This window comes from Pimephales promelas, chromosome 2 (genome assembly GCF_988280905.1).
Source record: "Pimephales promelas chromosome 2, fPimPro1.hap1.1, whole genome shotgun sequence".
NCBI classification, from domain to species: Eukaryota; Metazoa; Chordata; class Actinopteri; order Cypriniformes; family Leuciscidae; genus Pimephales; species Pimephales promelas.
In genome coordinates, this window is record NC_142770.1 from 12,742,656 (window position 1) to 12,760,682 (window position 18,027).

At 39.8% G+C, this 18,027-nt stretch overlaps 1 protein-coding gene across 3 annotated transcripts in view; it reads left to right on the plus strand.

Annotated features, from left to right (window-relative positions):
• Window positions 1-18,027, plus strand: part of unc13a (unc-13 homolog A (C. elegans)) — a 45,782-nt gene that overhangs the window by 6,187 nt on the left and 21,568 nt on the right. Inside the window, exons 2-25 of one of the 3 annotated variants that reach the window (XM_089135393.1) lie at window positions 2,770-2,799; window positions 2,891-2,990; window positions 4,917-5,034; window positions 5,457-5,580; window positions 5,673-5,743; window positions 5,944-5,998; window positions 6,467-6,496; window positions 6,641-6,836; window positions 7,598-7,717; window positions 9,168-9,905; window positions 10,002-10,095; window positions 10,833-10,879; window positions 11,105-11,183; window positions 13,005-13,079; window positions 13,165-13,384; window positions 15,076-15,303; window positions 15,384-15,525; window positions 15,604-15,773; window positions 15,908-16,023; window positions 16,132-16,295; window positions 16,381-16,534; window positions 16,619-16,687; window positions 16,876-16,965; window positions 17,716-17,850. In XM_089135393.1, the coding sequence (XP_088991519.1) occupies window positions 2,770-2,799; window positions 2,891-2,990; window positions 4,917-5,034; window positions 5,457-5,580; window positions 5,673-5,743; window positions 5,944-5,998; window positions 6,467-6,496; window positions 6,641-6,836; window positions 7,598-7,717; window positions 9,168-9,905; window positions 10,002-10,095; window positions 10,833-10,879; window positions 11,105-11,183; window positions 13,005-13,079; window positions 13,165-13,384; window positions 15,076-15,303; window positions 15,384-15,525; window positions 15,604-15,773; window positions 15,908-16,023; window positions 16,132-16,295; window positions 16,381-16,534; window positions 16,619-16,687; window positions 16,876-16,965; window positions 17,716-17,850 (3,365 nt within the window). Of the gene's footprint in view, window positions 1-2,769; window positions 2,800-2,890; window positions 2,991-4,916; window positions 5,035-5,456; window positions 5,581-5,672; window positions 5,744-5,943; window positions 5,999-6,466; window positions 6,497-6,640; window positions 6,837-7,597; window positions 7,718-9,167; window positions 9,906-10,001; window positions 10,096-10,832; window positions 10,880-11,104; window positions 11,184-12,839; window positions 12,846-13,004; window positions 13,080-13,164; window positions 13,385-15,075; window positions 15,304-15,383; window positions 15,526-15,603; window positions 15,774-15,907; window positions 16,024-16,131; window positions 16,296-16,380; window positions 16,535-16,618; window positions 16,688-16,875; window positions 16,966-17,715; window positions 17,851-18,027 lie in introns of all 3 variants that reach the window. The other 2 variants (XM_089135400.1, XM_089135395.1) reach the window with 2 other exon arrangements.

The window sequence follows — 18,027 nt, forward strand, 5'->3', positions numbered from 1 at the left end:
CTGCTCATCCTTCAAATATTTCTACAATACTTGCTCAGCATTTTCTGTAGCAGTTGCAACGCGAAACCCTCCTCTTTCCCCAGCTCAATGCTCGTCAATGTAGGCATCTGATGTTACCGTCTAAAGTAGTTGTTTGTTGTTGTTTCTTCTTGTTGCCCCCTTGTGGATGAACTAATAAGGGCAAAATACAAGGTGCATGTGTGAGCTCAGCATACAGAGTGAGTGTGTGGTTAGAAAAATTGGGCTGCATACTTATATACTATGCTGATTATGGGTTTTACTTTTTCCTACCAAGAGTACTTGTAAAAACCCTTCTATTTTTAGATTCATTAGAATTGGAACCGTCGGTTAAAAGTGTCAACCTGTAGTTTTTGAGGAAATGAGAAATTCTGCACTGGATTTAGAGAGGAACGCTGACTGTGAAGGATTACAGTGGAAGGCTCTGACTTATTTTAAGGTCCCCTTAACCCGAGGATGCTTCACGCTGAATAGGGGGATATGAATTATGAATGGGGCCGTTGACGTCACTCGGCTTTGAAAAGGAGCTCAGTTGGAGAACAGGTTTTTTTTTTTTCAGATTTCCCCTAAGCATAATTGACAGTGACTGCCTCCCTAGCCCTCACTGCAGTTTCATAACCACTCAAATTTTATGTAAGAAGAAATAATATAATCTGTTATAATCTGTAAGAAACTTGTTTATTGGAGAATTTTAGAAGGTTTTCAGGTTTATTTCTTTTTAACAATAGTTACAATAAAGTACTGTGATAGAGCCAGACCGATATATCGGCCAGCCGATGTTTTCGGCCGATATTAGGCATTTTCCATTATATCGGTATCGGCAGTTAGAATGGCCGATAAATGAATATTTCAAAAATAAAATAAAAACGGATGAAACACGCTTCAATCATCTCTCCTTGGCCTGTTATATTGAAAATGTATGTTTTACAACTTGCAGTATCATCAGTGGAAGACCGCTAACGTTAACATTAATGAGCTTGGAAACCACAATGAACTTTTTCTGCCTAAATAAAGTAAAGATTACTGTATTTATAGCTAGAATATCTCTAGTTACAGTCCCTGCATTGTAAAATGTAAGTTATACTTGTGAGAAGTGAACATTTAGACATAGAGAAAAAGTATCAAACGTATCTTGTGCAGAAAAGTTAGCTTTTCTTTTACACGTGTGTGAAATCCAACAATATTTAACTTTTTCCCCGCCACCGCCAGCGTTTTAAAAAAAAGTTGCCAGCCACCGCCAGGGTTTTTGACGATTTTCGCTAAATTTGAATGCCCCCGCTGAATATTTTCTTCCATGAATATATGAAGATGATATATATAAAAATAAAGATCTGAGCCTCTGCTTTTAGGCAAAAAAAACGTTTTTATTTTATCTTCATCTGTTCTTTTTTTATTGCCTCTTGAACAGAGGTAGGTTTTGTACATTTTGGACAAAAAACTGAGAAAAAGGTATTTTTATCAAACAAGTGCATTTAAAAGCAGAATACATTCAGATGTTGTTTCCTTCATATATAAAACTTTCCAAAATAAATTAAAAACATAAAATAAATGTAAAATATATCAAATTTCCCAGGATGTAAGGGAAATGTAACTTTTGCAATAAAACTTCTGCCTCTCTGTGTTCTACCTGTGAATAATGAATAATTGGAATTACAATAAACAGGCCTAGACACACACACACACACAAATACATATTACAATGTGGTAAATGTGCACAAAGAGAGAAATAATTTGACAATTACACCTTCATATTTAGACAGCCACACATAAATGCCTGCACACACACATACATAATATAGTGTCATACTATTATACGACCTATCTGCGGCACGTCCATGGCTAGCATGAACATGTGCATCTCTCTCACTGACTACTTCATCCCGATCAGATTCAGAATTATCAAATAAAGAGTGATCGGACTCCGAGTCCATTAACCTCCAGTACTTCAGCCATATACCTCTGCATTGTCTGTCTGATACATTCTCACTACTCCACTGTTTGAGACGATTGCAATCTGTTTCTCTAAACAAAGAGTTGCGCAATCATTCAGGACATGCGCGCGGGTCTTCCTTACCGTATACCACCTAAAACACGGATACCCGGAAAATTCCGTGTTTGGCGCAGATGCGTTTTTTCATTAAACACGGAAAATTCCGTGTTTGGCGGGGAAAGAGTTAATAAAAAAAATATCGGCCGATATATCGGAATATCGGATTTTAAAACCCAAAAATATTTGTATCGGTATCGGCCTTCAAAATCCTTTATCGGTCGGGCTTTAGGTAGTACCATGGTACAGTGATAGTGGTTCTTTGATATCAGGTAAACATAAATTCACCCTATATTGTGGAAATTGAATTATTATCATATTTATTTACCATGGTACCACTATGCAACATATCCACAAATCTAGTATTGATGCCAGAAAACATTGCAGTTCCATTGGACCATGTCCAAAAATGGTACATTTTGGAACTATTTTTTTCTTTTTTCGCCTGTTTAAACATTATAGTATTGGACCGTTTTCAATACTTTTTTTTTTTGTTCAAACTGAAGCTGTGCAATTGCCACTCTCTCGCTGAAAGAAAATAAATTGCTGCAAACTGGATTCTAGGGCCTTGAGGAATTCCACTTGCACAAATGCAAATGTGCTGACATTGAATCTCAAATGCGCTGCCTGATATGTAAAGTGTGATTATTTTTAATAGCTATATTTTTCACTTATTTACAAACATGTCTCTCTCTCTATTACAGTGAAGAAAGCCAAGCTCGATGGACCACAAGGTATGCTTAAAGTCTCATTGTAACTACTAGCTTTCCACAGACATGTAACCTATCTGTTGTGTTTTTGCAATAAAATTTTATTTTCATGCAGAAAAATTCAACACCTACGTGTCACTGAAGGTTCAGAACGTGAAAAGCACCACTATAGCTGTGCGAGGCAGTCAGCCATGTTGGGAACAGGACTTCATGTTGTGAGTTCCACTTCTCTTTCTCTTAGCAGTAAAAAACAAAAGATAGCAAGTTAGCAAACATGCTAATGCAAATGTTTGGCCAATGCATTGAAAGCATAAGTTCCCATTGTACATACAGAGAGCCCTATTTTAACGATCTATGCGCAGTCTAAAGCGCATGGCGCAAGTGCACTTAGGGCGTGTCCGAATCCACTTTTGCGAGTTTAACGACTCTCCCCGGGTCGACACACTAAAAGGGTCTATTCTCTTAACGTGCAAAAAAAAAACAATCAGAGTGTCTATATAGATTCCGTAATTTGCTAACGGAAAGACTGAACGTCTCCGGAGCGAAAACGGATCTGCTCGTGCGTGAGGTTAAAGCACGCAAGCCGGATTCCGTCATCTTTATTTACACAATATTAATGTTTTACATTTGAATCCTTTTATTTTTATTTGGTATGTTTGTGTACTGACTGCGCATCCCTGTGTGTGTAATAAGTAGAGTGTACTCGCGTTGTGGACCCGCCTATAGGCGCACATTACTAACGTGCTCTTTAAATAACAAAAAAATACTGCGTCATTGACTTTAGACCAGGTTTCAGTTGGTCAATGGCACAGTCTATTTCAATTACCTCAAAATAGCAATGCGCCAACAATGCCTCTGAACACACCTCGTTTTCAGACAAATGGGTCTTGGATTGTTGGCACTTGCAAAACTTGCAAAAACACTTGGCGCTGCATTGCAGAGTTTTACCGTTTTCGAATCCATTCGGCAGATTTTCTGATATTTTGAAGAATATCACTAACCAGACAGTTTCTGGTCTCATTATTGACTTTCATACTATATTTTTTTCCTACTGTGGAAGTCAATGAGACCAGAAACTATCTGGTTACTGATATTCTTCTAAATATCAGAAAATCGGCTGAATGGGTTCGAAAACGTAAAACTCAACTGTTTAACTCTGGGGGAGTTGTAAAATGAGCCTATTTCCAAAAAAAAGTGGAGTATCCCTTTAATATGCTTGCCCTAGTGCTTTGTGGTCACTAACTTGCGTAGAGTGTGTTTTGAGGCTTATAAGATCCTTGATGTAGGGGTCTTACGTAATGGCATCCCTTAGGTAATGACAGTCAGGTGGTTTTACCCTCAAGGGCCCAGACGTTGCCTACCACTGAATGCGATAAATCTTGTCTCATAAACTTAAGATAAAATGTGTTGTGATTGTCCTGGATGAGTAGATACAGTAAACTAGTAGACATAAAACATTTAAATAGTGGGGCTCACTAAGCAAAACAAAGCAATTTTTGTGCTCCTGCTTTGCATTATGGATTAATTTGTCCTAAATTACTGATACCTGCACAATTCTTGCCAATCTTCTCTTGAGTCATCTATAAGCCAGATCTGCTTCAGTTACTCTTTATTTCGCTATGCAATGTCTAATGTGGTGCCTCCGTTGTCCCCAACATTAGCCCCTGTGGTCTTTGAGAGGGATTGGTTTTAAAGGAAAAAGTTGTGGCTATTATTAGGATTTGATGCTGCTTTTCAGCATTTTGAGAGTGTAGTCCTGTGGAGTGTGACTGGAGATGCCCAAGGCACAGATGGCGTTATTGTCTGTACCCTGTTTGGCTTTTCTTGCTATTTTCTGTTTCTTTTTCCATTAATATTGTCCTCTGCTATTCTCTGGGGTCTGGTTTTTCAGCATGTCTAATCTAAATGAAATAACTGAGTCATGCAGTTTCTCCACGGTATTTCAAAATAGTGCTTTTTGTGAATTTCATATAAGTAAGCAACTTTTGCCTTAGGGCTCTTTATTTTATGTGAGTTTGTTATTAACTGAAGATATATGAAACCTTCCTGACAGAGTTTAGTAGCAATATCCTCTTACTATATATTAATTTCTCTGTCCTTCCCTCTTTTTTCTCAATTTTACCCATCACTCCATCTTCCAGTGAGATTAACAGGCTGGATCTGGGCCTGACAGTGGAGGTATGGAACAAAGGACTGATCTGGGACACCATGGTTGGCACATTGTGGATCCCTTTGCACAGCATTCGACAGTCGAATGAGGTACAGCCCAGATGGCCGGCCTGGCCCCCAACAGCTTGCAGCTTTTCTCACTCTCTGTAGAGCTATATGTAGAGATCTGAAGCTGATACCTGGCATTGATTCTCATTGCAATCATGTTGCAGAAACCATTGCCTGTGTGACTCTGTGTTAATATTTGTTAAAAGTTCTTACCAGCTAAAATGTATTAGATGAACCGGTGGAATTTGTTTCTGCAATGTTGGCATAAAATGTTCACTATCAAGGACAGTGTCCCTAGAGCAATCTGGGATTAAGTGGCTTGTTTAAGGTGATAGCAGTGATAAAGTTGCAAGGCTCAAACTTGCAACTTTAGCTAAGCAGGTAGAGTCATGTACCTCTCTAGTTGATCCGACCAAGTCTCTGATAGCAGATATACCACTGTTTCTATTTCTATTGTATTGTAGGAAGGGCCAGGACAATGGTTGACTTTAGACTCCCAGGTCATTATGGCTGAAAATGAGATCTGCGGCACCAAAGATCCCACCTTTCATCGAGTGCTTTTGGATACACGGTTCGAACTCCCATTAGGTATCCTTGCTGTTTTTTGCTTTCTCCAATATTGTATTTGGTCACTGCTTGTCCTAAGTTTTGATGCTAACTTATGGTTTTCATACTTCCAGATATACCGGAGGAGGAAGCTCGATACTGGGCCAAGAAATTGGAGCAGCTCAATGCCATGAGGGACCAAGATGTGAGTCTTCTTATTCAACTCCAGTCTTGTTGTGTTTACAGTCCTCCCCAGAGCCCAAGGGCAGAACATGCATTAATTTGAGTCCGTCAGAGAAATGCCTGAGACCTGAACAGCATTTTTTGAACTACTGACCTAATTAAACAAAGACTTTTATCTGTTCAAACTGGCTTGCCATTAATTTCTGTTTGCTCATTTTGCAGTACACATACCAAGAGGAGCACGAGAGACCACTTCCAATGCCATCAACTCAATGCTGTGAGCTTTCAAGCGCAACTCACACTCGCACTATAAATTACATGGCCCCTTGGTAGGTTAATGTGTACAGAACCTCATTAGAAGACCAATCACCCCATCAGCAGGTCCAATGTGAGTTTACTTTATCTCTGAGAACTTGATGGATGGCTTATTATCATGGTGCAGATTTCCTCGACCGTATTCAACGATATCTGAAGCCTGTGTGGGATAAGGAAGAGTGGCTTTGGCTGGTGAACAGGCCTTTTTTTATTACTTCACATCAGCGCTATTAACCATTAGCACTTAACGTGCACAGGCAAGGTTACTCTCATGCACTGTGCACTGCCATGCCTAGTAATTTCACTACTCGAATTTAAAATAAGCTGCTTGTTCATGGTCAAACTGAGACATGTGTTCCACAAAGATATATTTTCATCAGAGATTATTTGGAAAACTTCTAATATTTTGCTTGACTTATTGTTTTCATAGGTAACTGGAGTCTATGGGGGGACCAACAAAGTAAGTAAGCTTTGTGTAATGTAAACTTATGTGTGATGGGTTTGTGGATCAACATCATTTTAGTCCTGCAACATTCCTATTAAAATGTCACATTTTAGGGTTAATCCACACAATTTACATTTAAAATCTGCACTTGCTCCTCAGATGATGATCCAGACAGTGCTGTGGATGATCGAGACAGTGATTACCGCAGCGAAACCAGCAACAGCATCCCACCTCCGTTCTACACCACTTCCCAGCCCAACGCATCCATGCACCAATACCCCATCCGAAACATGCACCATGGCTCCCGTTACAACGACACTAGCGACTACGACTATGATAACCAGAGAGCTATTAGGTACATTTTCCCAATTCTTGGGTGCAATATTATTGCTAATGCTCATTGGTAATAGCATTCACTTTCTCTGTACAACTTTCCTCTGTTCTTATCCCAATGCATTTATGACTGTATACAAGGATTGAATGAGTAGTCATTGTATACACTTCATGTGTTTGGAGCCACACTGGTGCCACTTTGTGATTTGAATGCAACATTTCCCCTCAATTGCTCGTTTCTTGCCCAGTTCACTTCAAAACGAGCTTTTATTTCCTGAACATTTTGTCTTACAAAAGTGCTATTCCCAACATTCATTCATTGCATGCTGGAGACGTTGTGCTCCAAGATTCTGGCCCTGTCCCAAATGGCACCTTCTCCAAATCAAGTTACCATTCAGACTGTTGGGTAATAGTCCCCTAAGAAGTCTTCCCCAACAGCCCCAGAAAACTTAGAGCAGCCTTTCGGAAAACTAAAACAACAAATGGGCCCCCCAGCTTTGGGAGAGAAGGCCTTGAGACTGCAAATCAACATCAAGTGCGCCTATTGGGACAGGGCCTCTTTCGAAGCCTCTTGAATCCTTTATAAAGTCTTATTAATAAACAGATCCTGATCCTAAAGTGATGCTTTTGATATGAGTCTCTTAGCAGCTTGTTAAACATTGACTTAAGTTGGGTCATTTTCCTTCCAATGTGGCCTGATGAGGTGAGATTAAAAATGAATAAAAAAGTCATTTCTCATGCTCCTCCTCTTCCTGCCTCCCCCATCCCCTTCCCTCCCACCAGACGCTATGATAGTTTAGACTCCGCCACCAACGGCCGCAGCGATCTCGATTCGGCTTCTGGCTCGAGCAGGCGGACCAGCCGCCAGTACTCCTTAGACAGTAGGCACTCACTCTCTGATAGGTGGGTCTCCATAGCTCCTACACCTCCACCCTCTTCCACCTCCTCCTGCTCTTCTTCCTGCTCCAGCCTGTGATACCGTCCCGCTGTGATGATGTCGTGGAATTGGACTTGTCTGGTCCTGTGGTCCTCGCTATGCTTGCCATGCATGCGCAACAATCCTTCTTTTACATACATGATCTATTGATATATTTTATCTATACCTCTTTGTATTCTTTGTCCTCTATCATGATTGCTGTGTACCTGTTAATGGCCTGTCACGTGTTATTAGGTTACTGACCCATACACTTCACAAGTCTTTTGTACCGTGTAATCGGAATTTGGTGCAATTTTGTGAAGTCTGTTATTTGGCTGCTTTATGCCTGACAGAGTTAGAGAAAAACGCTGTAATTCCGAAAGTCTAGTGTGCGCTAATTACATAGCCTTTAGACACACTATGCTGTGTGTGGGCAGCAGGCGGGACCATGCTGATGGAATGTACATATCACTGATTTACCTTCTCTGCTTCTCCTGAACCAAAACTTACTGAAAGACAAAATGTGTTGTGTGAAATGAAGCAGTGTCTTGGGAATTTATTGGTTTGTGTGCTAGGGAGTTAGAATTGGTGGCTAGGATATATGACTAACTGGCAGAAAGGCCTGACAGAAGCCTTGAATTTGTAATTGTGTGTGTGTGTCCCATGGCTCTCGTATTTCCTCCAGTCTGAAGCCCAGACGCTTTTTGGCTCACAGCCTATTACACACCTCATAACTTTCACTTCTGATTCTTCATGCATTTCTGAACGTCACGTCCCGAAATTGATAATGTGTGTTTGTGTGTGTGGCAAGTGCGTCTTTCCTTACTTATTCCATTCTCTCATTCTCTCTATACATAATTGGCTTATTCATCAGCGAGGATAAAAAGCCTTTTTTAACAGGAAAATGCTGCACCACCTTTTTGTGAGCTTGGTGTCTCTTTTCTTTTATGTATTGTTCTTTCTTATGTCCACCTGGACAAATTTGTCCACTGACAACTCTTCCCACTGTCGTCTTATCTTTTTTTTGTGATTGTGAAATAGCTTTTTCTGAGTCCATAAGTTTGTGTGAGCCTTATGTCAAATGAGCCTGTGGACTTAGTCTTGTTTTCTCTCACCACCTTACCTGCACTCATACATCCATCCAGCAAAAAATTATTTCCCTGCTGAAGAAAACACCTTAAACCAACCTGGTTTCAGCTGGTCTACTGACCTTACTTCTGGAAGACCAAGTGAGAGCAGAAAACCATCTTTGTCAGGTTTAAGCTGTTGTTTTCAGCAGGGAGAGTTCTAATATTAGCTGACAAGTGTCATTTTCCTCTGTTGTTGGTTGTTCCTGCCTCAAACTCTTTTTTTACGGCCCTTAAACCTGTATATAAGCAGTCGCCCACCTTCTTTCTTCCATGACTTAATGTAACTTACAGTTCTTTACTCCCGCAGCCCCACCGGCAGTAGTCGCTATGCATCCTCGGGTGAGCTGAGCCGTGGTAGCTCCCAACTCAGTGAAGAGTTTGGCCCAGAGGATGGCGAGAGCTTCCGTGGTTCAGTAGAGTTCTTCGACGAGAACGACTCCTACCATTCCTGCCATTCCTCCGTTAGCTATGGTAAAGACTCGCCCGTCTGGGACCCGGATGAGCCGCAGGGCATCTACAGTGATGATGGTGAGTACAACAAAGATGGCGGTGAAGAAGGTGCACTCTACGATGAAGAGGAAGGTGAGATCTACCAGCAGGAGGAAGGGGAGTACCCATATGAGGAGGAAGTGGAAGTAATGGTGTATGAAGTGGATGAAGACCTTTATCCATTGGATGGGACTCTCAGTGAAGAGCAGGAGCCACCCTACACCCCTACCCCAACCAGCACTGCCCCAACATTGGCTCCTGAGGTGACCAGCCGCCCACCCCTGGAGAAACAGGCTTCTGTGCAACAGCCCCCGCAATCCCAACCACCGTTTCAGACCATGGAGCCTAAACGAGATTCACCACCCCTACAACAGCCACTTGATGTCTTTGCCAAGGTACCTCGTACCTCAACCCCACCTCGGGTCTCAGAGTTTGAGCCAGAGATGGTCCCAATGCCTGTAGGCAAGCTGGCGGCTCATACAGAGGAGCCCTTGCTCACCCCAGCCACTGAGATCCCACCTGAACCAGAACAAGAGAAGGAGGCTCCTCCTGAGAGGTAAGCTGATTCCTTGAAAGCTTGGATAAGGTGTAGCCTTTCATGACATTTTGTTGGATACAAGTTAAATCTAATAATTTGACAATTTTTTTCCAGCACACCAAAGCTGGAGTCACCTGTGGACCCGGCAGTAAGGGCCAAAGCCAACTGGCTACGACTCTTCAATAGGGTTCGCCTTCAGCTGCAGGAGGTATGTCAAGTCTGAAGTTATGATTTGTTAGAACATAGAAATTCAGTAACCTTTTAAATCAAAGTTTGGCAGATTATGCCTATTCAGTTTGTTCTTTTGGGCAACATTGGTTAGTTCTGCCCTTTGTTGTTGTCCTTTTTCTTGCCTGTCTTCTCCATTTCATGTTACTTTTTTGTCACTTACTTTTCAGTTTTACTGTTACGTGTGTTTATAAAACCTGTTTTCATTTTGAGATTTTGTACCCTTTTTGTGTTCCACCCCATTTGTTTGTGTTTTTGTGTGTTTTTTCTTTCAGTTTTTTGTCATTGCAATAGCGATTGTCATACTCTTCCCTGCTTTGCCGAAGTTGGACAAGCAGTCTGAAAGGTGGGTGTGGCAATGTGAGGGTCCGAAGTAAACGCATTTTTTGACCGGTGGCTATGGCGCGCTTTCTCTGAGATACTTATGGAGTTATGATAGAATAATGATGATTGAGATAAAGATGTCCGGCAAATCCGGTCTAATCATGAGAGAGGCCTGCAGCTGACGTCAATGAGATCGGCCGACTGCAGGCTCTTTCTGGGTCCAATCAAAACAGACAATGGTCTTTCTTCTGTAATACGAATTATATCTTTGAAATTACATTGTGAGGTCTGCATGGATATTGAAAAGAAAATGAATGTGGTTTACTGGATGAATTAAAAGGAGAAATATGGAGCTCTGTCACTGATCCCTCTGTCACTCTCTGTTGTCCGCAGGCTCGAGGTGAGACTCCAGGACTTGCATCACTCTTTTTGCAAGCAGGGTGAGTGACTGCAGCTCTTTTTCAGAGCAGCTAAACATCTGAGCTTTTCAAACATCTAAACATTTACATATTGGAAAGTACCCGAAGCATTAGGAATCTCTATGGAAAATACTCTTTTTCAAAAGATTATCACTATTTTTTAAAGACCCCTATTTTTCAAATTGTCAATAATTTTAATAATAAACATATTTTTTAATGAAATACATTTTCCCGTTTGATATGCAGGCCTGGAGGTGCTCTCTACAGCATAGACAGCATGCCTGACCTACGTAAGAGGAAGGCCATCCCTCTCGTCCGAGACCTGGTGAGTCACACACCCCCGCTTTAGTACGTCAAAGTTTCAACATAAGTATTGCTGGACCCAACATCACCTTCCTAACTCTTCAAAAGCTCCATCTATGTATGTCAGCGTGATTATTTTGGGCAGCAGTCTGTCAAGGGTCTGTAGTCTCTATGGCACATCTGTTTGAATCACAACTACATGGTTAGACATTATTAGAGCATTACTCAGCACCATTCTCCCTGTAGCCTGATGAATCTTCACCGGTCCAGTCAGCCTCACAACTGCCTCTATGTCTCCTTTACAGTCCCATTAATTTTGAATGACTTCATTCCCTGCTAACCTTGTTTCATGCCTGTAACCTACTTGGAGAGCTTGTTGAACCTTTCCACTTATAGTTGAAAAATGGTTGGGTGGCAGTAACATTAAACAACAGAGGCAACATGGAATCTAAATTGAACATTACTTTATTGATATGCATAAGTTCTTCAGTGCATGTTATTCCAAAGAGAGAGAAAACAAAACGTTTTTCACCAAAAGCGAAACTTGCTCTGCCTCGGTAATGACGCGACTTCAAGGGACACTCCACTTTTTTTGGAAATAGGCTCAATTTACCACCCCCCCAGAGTTAAACAGTTGGGTTTTACCGTTTTCGAATGTATTCAGCCGATTTTTTTGATATTTAGAAAAATATCAGTAACCAGACAGTTTCTGGTCTCATTGACTTCCATAGTATATTTTTTTCCTACTATGGAAGTCAATGAGACCAGAAACTGTCTGGTTACTGATTTTCTTCTAAATATCAGATAATCGGCTGAATGGATTAGAAAACGGTAAAACTCAACGGTTTAACTCTGGGGGAGTGATAAAATGAGTCTATTTCCAAAAAAAGTGGAGCATCCCTTTATACAGCTAACAAAATATATTCATGTAGTGCCATTTAAAAAAAAATGTATGCAATGAAGTTAAATTTTAACAAAATGCTCAAGAGTTGTGTTTCATTAGCGCATGTTAATTAACTTCACTTTTGACTTTCACTTTCTGCAAAACTTCTCATTAAACTGACAGGAGAGTTAGTTATGTATTGATTAAACAAAGTAACGAGAGCCAAAAAAAAATCGTTCGGTAGCTGACAGCTGTCGTGTAGGTCTGGCCGTACTTATTCAGCCAAGAACACTCCTGGCAGCCTTCACCGGAGGGCTGTCAGAACATCGACGGCACCAGACTCTCTTTGACGCCACGAACTGGAAGATGAGGGAGAAATTACCATGCTGTATGAAACAGCTCCGCAGTTTGTCGGTTTTAATACAGCTTACCGACTCTAAAAGTCAGAAGCCAAAGTGCTGACTTGATTAAAATTAAAAATGTGTGTCAAAAACAATTCATCTAGAAGACAAAATACCCACCGCTCTTTCTTATTTCTCTCTGCTCTTTCTCATGCATAATTGTTGTACAAGACCTTTTCTTTTCGAGACTTCTTTACATAAATACTTTATTGTTGTGTTGAGTCAGTAGTTTTATAAAACTTATAACTAATTTAGCATCAATTGTCGTCCTTTAAATCTTAATCAACCTTGGTTATGCAGTTTGTGACACATGTAATCAAATGAGATCTAATCAAACTTCTAAAAAAAATGTCTTTGATTATGTTTTTTTTCCCCAATACCTCATCTCCTGCAGGCAATGGTGAGTACTTCCCTTTTCAGCACTCTTGGGTAAAATACTTCAGTTCCAGCCATAAACACAGTTTTCTGTTTCATCATTTGTGACTTTCAGAATTTCAATCCAATATTTATTAAAAAAAACTAACTTGATTTTGAGCCCTACATGTTTTTTCTCTTGTAGTCCCTTGTCCAGAACTCTCGAAAAGCAGGCATCACTTCTGCAATGGCCTCCAGCACACTTAACAATGAAGAATTGGTATGTCAGCCGGTTTTCGTCCTGGATATTCGCATTTTGCAGTTCATTTTCCATTTACCTGTTGATTTGTTCAATGATCTTGCAGAAGAGTCACGTCTATAAGAAGACCCTGCAGGCTTTGATCTACCCCATTTCCTGTACCACACCACATAACTTTGAGGTGTGGACAGCCACCACACCCACCTACTGCTATGAGTGCGAGGGGCTTCTGTGGGGCATCGCTCGACAGGGCATGCGCTGCACCGAGTGTGGGGTCAAGTGCCACGAGAAGTGTCAAGATTTACTCAACGCCGACTGTCTGCAGAGTAAGACCACTTATTGAGTTTCTTTCATTACTCTCAAATATTGTATTCGTCTAAATGTTAATAATGTTATGCTCACTAAGGCTGCAAAATATAGTAAAAACAGTTATTTGTCAAAAAAAAAAAAACTGTTTTCTGTTTTAATTAGTGTTGGGCAACGATTAATCGCGATTAATCGCATTCTAAATAAAATTTTGTGTTTACATAATAGATGTGTGTGTATTGCATATAATTACTTTGTATATATAAATGCACACACATGCATGTATATATGTAAGACATTTTTTTTATTTATATAAAAAATATTAATATTTATAAATAATATACATTTTGTACAAATATACATGCACATATTTCTTAAATATATACATGTATGTGTGTATTTATATATACAAAATAATTATATGCAGTTCACACACATTTATGTAAATTATTATGTAAACACAAACTTTTATTTTGGGTGCGATTAATCGTGATTAATTGTTGCCCAGCACTAATTTTAATATATTTTTATATGTAATTTATTCCTGTGATGCAAAGCTGAATTTTCAGCAACATTACTCCTGTTTACTGTAGCTGCTCTTTTCCATTACTCCAAATTGCTCAAATTGAATTTGAAAATTTAAAATACGCTTTCAAAAACTCTCATTTATCACAACAAAAAAAAAACGTTTTTACGCTCTTATTAGGTGGTTTTTCAGGCAATTTTAAAAGGAATATTTAGCAAAACTGCAATGGAAACAGGCAGGCAATCTGGTGTCATTCTTCACGTGATCAATACGTTTAAGTCGCATAACATCGGTTCACGAAAACACATTTTCGTTGTCATTTTGCAATAGTTTTTAGTAAAATTTTACAAACAAGTACAAAATATCGCAAAAGTTTTTTGAAAATCTGTAATGGAAACCAGGCTAATGTTAAATTGTTAAATTGTCAGAAATATTTGGAATATTTGGTTAAGTTAATATCAATTAATAATGGTTCTTATCAATGTTGAAAGCTTTATATTTTAACATTGATGCTGATATGCTGATTTTGTTTATTTGGAAATATTAAATAAACAGCATTTATTTAAAATAGAAGTCTTTTGTAACATGTGTGAAGTCTTTTGTAACATTTTTTACTTACTCCATACTTTGAATGGTATTGTATCACTGTTTCCACAGAAATGTTAATCAGCACAACTGTTATTACCATTGATAACTGTAGCAATGATCGATGTTATGGGAAAAAGGAGGCGGTAACCGGCGAACATTTAAATAAATGTAAACAAATCAATTTTATCTCTCCTCTGTGAGAGATTCGAGACCGTTGCACAAGGCAGGTGTCGCTCATCAGCAATCACGCAACCGGCCTCCCGCCATTCTCCCACGGCCCTCGGCCTCGCCCTCATCCTTCTCGCAACAATAATAATAAGAAAATATCCCTTAAGCAGCAAATAAGTGGAATAAGGATCATCTGACATTGAAGACTGAAGTAATGATGCTAAAATTCAGCTTTGTCATCACAGGAGTTAAAACAGATTCAAACACAAAATCCCAATATTATAATAATATTTATTTATATTGTTTTTTACAGTAGTTTTGATCAAGTAAGCGTAGCCTTGGTTAGCAAACGAGACCTCTTTCAAAAATCATGATTATTCCAAATTTATTGACTGGTAGTGGAAATATAAAAATATCCGTCTTCTGCAGGGGCGGCGGAGAAAAGCTCAAAGCATGGAGCTGAGGATCGCACGCAGAACATCATCATGGTGTTGAAAGACCGCATGAAGATCCGTGAACGGAACAAGCCTGAGATATTCGAGCTGATTCAGGAAGTGTTTGCAGTCATCAAGGCCACGCATGTGACGCATATGAAGCAGATCAAGCAAAGTGTCTTAGACGGGACGTCCAAGTGGTCGGCCAAGATCAGCATCACCGGTAATGACCCACTTCAACCAGCACAAGTTTGTTATATGTCATATTGGTTATCTTTGTATCAACCCTGTTTCTCTGCTCAGTGTTATGCGCCCAGGGCCTCCAGGCAAAGGACAAGACCGGCTCCAGCGACCCTTATGTTACGGTGCAAGTTGGCAAGACCAAAAAACGAACCAAGACTATCTACGGCAACCTCAACCCCGTATGGGATGAGAGCTTCAATTTGTAAGTGGATTATTTAGGCTATATCAAATAGATTTATGGAGAATCATTGCTCATGGTGATACAAAAACATCTCAACAGTGAGTGTCACAACTCTTCCGATCGGATCAAAGTGCGTGTGTGGGACGAGGATGACGATATTAAGTCCAGAGTAAAGCAGAAGTTCAAACGTGAGTCTGACGACTTCCTCGGTCAGACCATCATCGAGGTACGAACTCTGAGCGGTGAAATGGACGTCTGGTACAACCTGGGTGAGTACCAAAGCAATATTTTACTGAAATACATTGATAAGGTAAATGTACATTGCGCTCAGGTCAAGCTGTAATGCAATACCTTTTGATAAAACAGTTTCAGAAGTTTCAAACTCCATTGTGTTCTCTTTCAGACAAGCGCACAGACAAGTCTGCTGTGTCGGGAGCCATTCGAATGCACATCAGTGTGGAGATCAAAGGAGAGGAAACCGTTGCTCCGTACCACGTCCAGTACACTTGCTTGCATGAGGTCAGTCTGATTCTGCCATGATCATGTTTGTCTACCTCATTTATTAACAAGCTACATAGCCCCTGCTAGAGTGTACAGCATGAACACCCTCTTTCCATCTTTCCATAGAACCTTTTCCACTATTTAACGGACATCCAGAACAACGGGGTGGTGAAGATACCAGATGCCAAGGGTGATGATGCATGGAAGGTTTACTTCGAAGAGACGCCCCAAGAAATAGTCGATGAGTTTGCCATGCGTTACGGAGTGGAGTCCATTTATCAAGCCATGACGTATGGTTGTCCCCGCAATTTTGGCATTGACGTTTGACTTGTTTGCTTAGGTACTTATGTACTTTTTGTACCTTCTTGTTTCTAGACACTTTGCCTGCTTGTCATCAAAGTACATGTGTCCTGGAGTGCCTGCGGTCATGAGCACCCTACTGGCCAACATCAATGCTTACTACGCTCACACAACCCAGGCCACCAACAATGTATCTGCCTCAGACCGTTTCGCTGCCTCCAACTTTGGGGTGAGTGTCACCACATAGCGAAAATGTCAGCATTAAAGTGTTTGCGCCAATGACTTGTGGTGGTTCCTTGTGTGTTTTCTGTAGAAAGAGCGATTTGTCAAACTTCTGGACCAGCTCCACAACTCCCTGAGGATTGACCTCTCTATGTACAGGGTATTGTGATTTTTGGGGGTTTTGTATGTTTTCTTGATTTTGTATTAAGAATCATTTTGTATGGCATTTCTAGCGAGTGAGATCCAATCGGACAAATGAGAATGATTAGTCTCTGAAGCGACCACATAAAGTAGTATCTAAAATGTATAAAGTATAGTATTGATGACACCCTTTCTTGTGTCTCTTAGAATAATTTCCCAGCTAGCAGTCCTGAGAGGCTACAGGACCTCAAGTCTACTGTGGACCTGCTGACCAGTATCACATTTTTCAGGATGAAGGTTAGTTGTGAATCCCTGGTGCTGTTGACAGTTTACATTTGGTCATATATTGAAGCTCTATTTGATGCTTTGTGTCAACATATCATCCTAAAATTTGTGTAAAATATTTGTGATTATTTTTTAGAGTCTATGTTACACTATACAGTACAATTCTTGAAATTTTTCTTTTTCTTTTATATGAATTTCATATATCATACTTTATTTTTGTTTAGAATTGTTGTATGATTTTATTTTCTGCATGTTTCTCTTTTTCTACGTTTTTTCTACAGTGTTCTTGTTCCGTAAGGTGTTCTTTTTTGATTTTCATACAATTTAGTTTGTTTTTATTTTTCTTTTCTTTTCAAGATGTTTTTAAAATTTTTCTTTTTTATATAAAATTTGTATTTGATTTTCTTTTCTGTATGTTTTAGTGCTGTCAAATCGATTAATCACGATTAATCGAATCAAGTAATCGCGATTAATCGAATCAAGTAATCACGATTAATCGAATCAATTAATCACGATTAATCGATTTGACAGCACAATTTTCAGGTTTTGTACAATATTTTTTTGTACAGGTTTTTATCGTATGCGAGGTCTTTTAAGATTTTCATACAATTTTCTTTTTCATGTGATTTCTGTATGATTTTCATACCACTCTCTTTTCAGTTTTTTGTGTGATCTTTCTTTTAAATGATTTTAAAGTTTACCTTCAATATGAAAGGTTGCTGAATTATCCATCTGAATGGACCATGAACCCTTCTTCTCTAGGTCCAAGAGCTTCAGAGTCCTCCTCGTGCCAGCCAGGTAGTGAAGGACTGTGTGAAGGCTTGCCTCAACTCTACCTACGAATACATTTTCAACAACTGCCATGAACTGTATAGTCGAGAATACCAAACAGACCCGGTGAGTCGACACTCCCTGACCCAACAACCTTGATAAGCCACAAAGCTATTTGCCTCGGGAGAATCCAAGTCATTTTATCAGTGCAACTCATCTCGCAGCTTTTGTTTATGCTGCTTTGAAGCTGTTACAGACTCCCTTCATAAATATCAAACACTCTTCCTGTTGAATTAAACATCT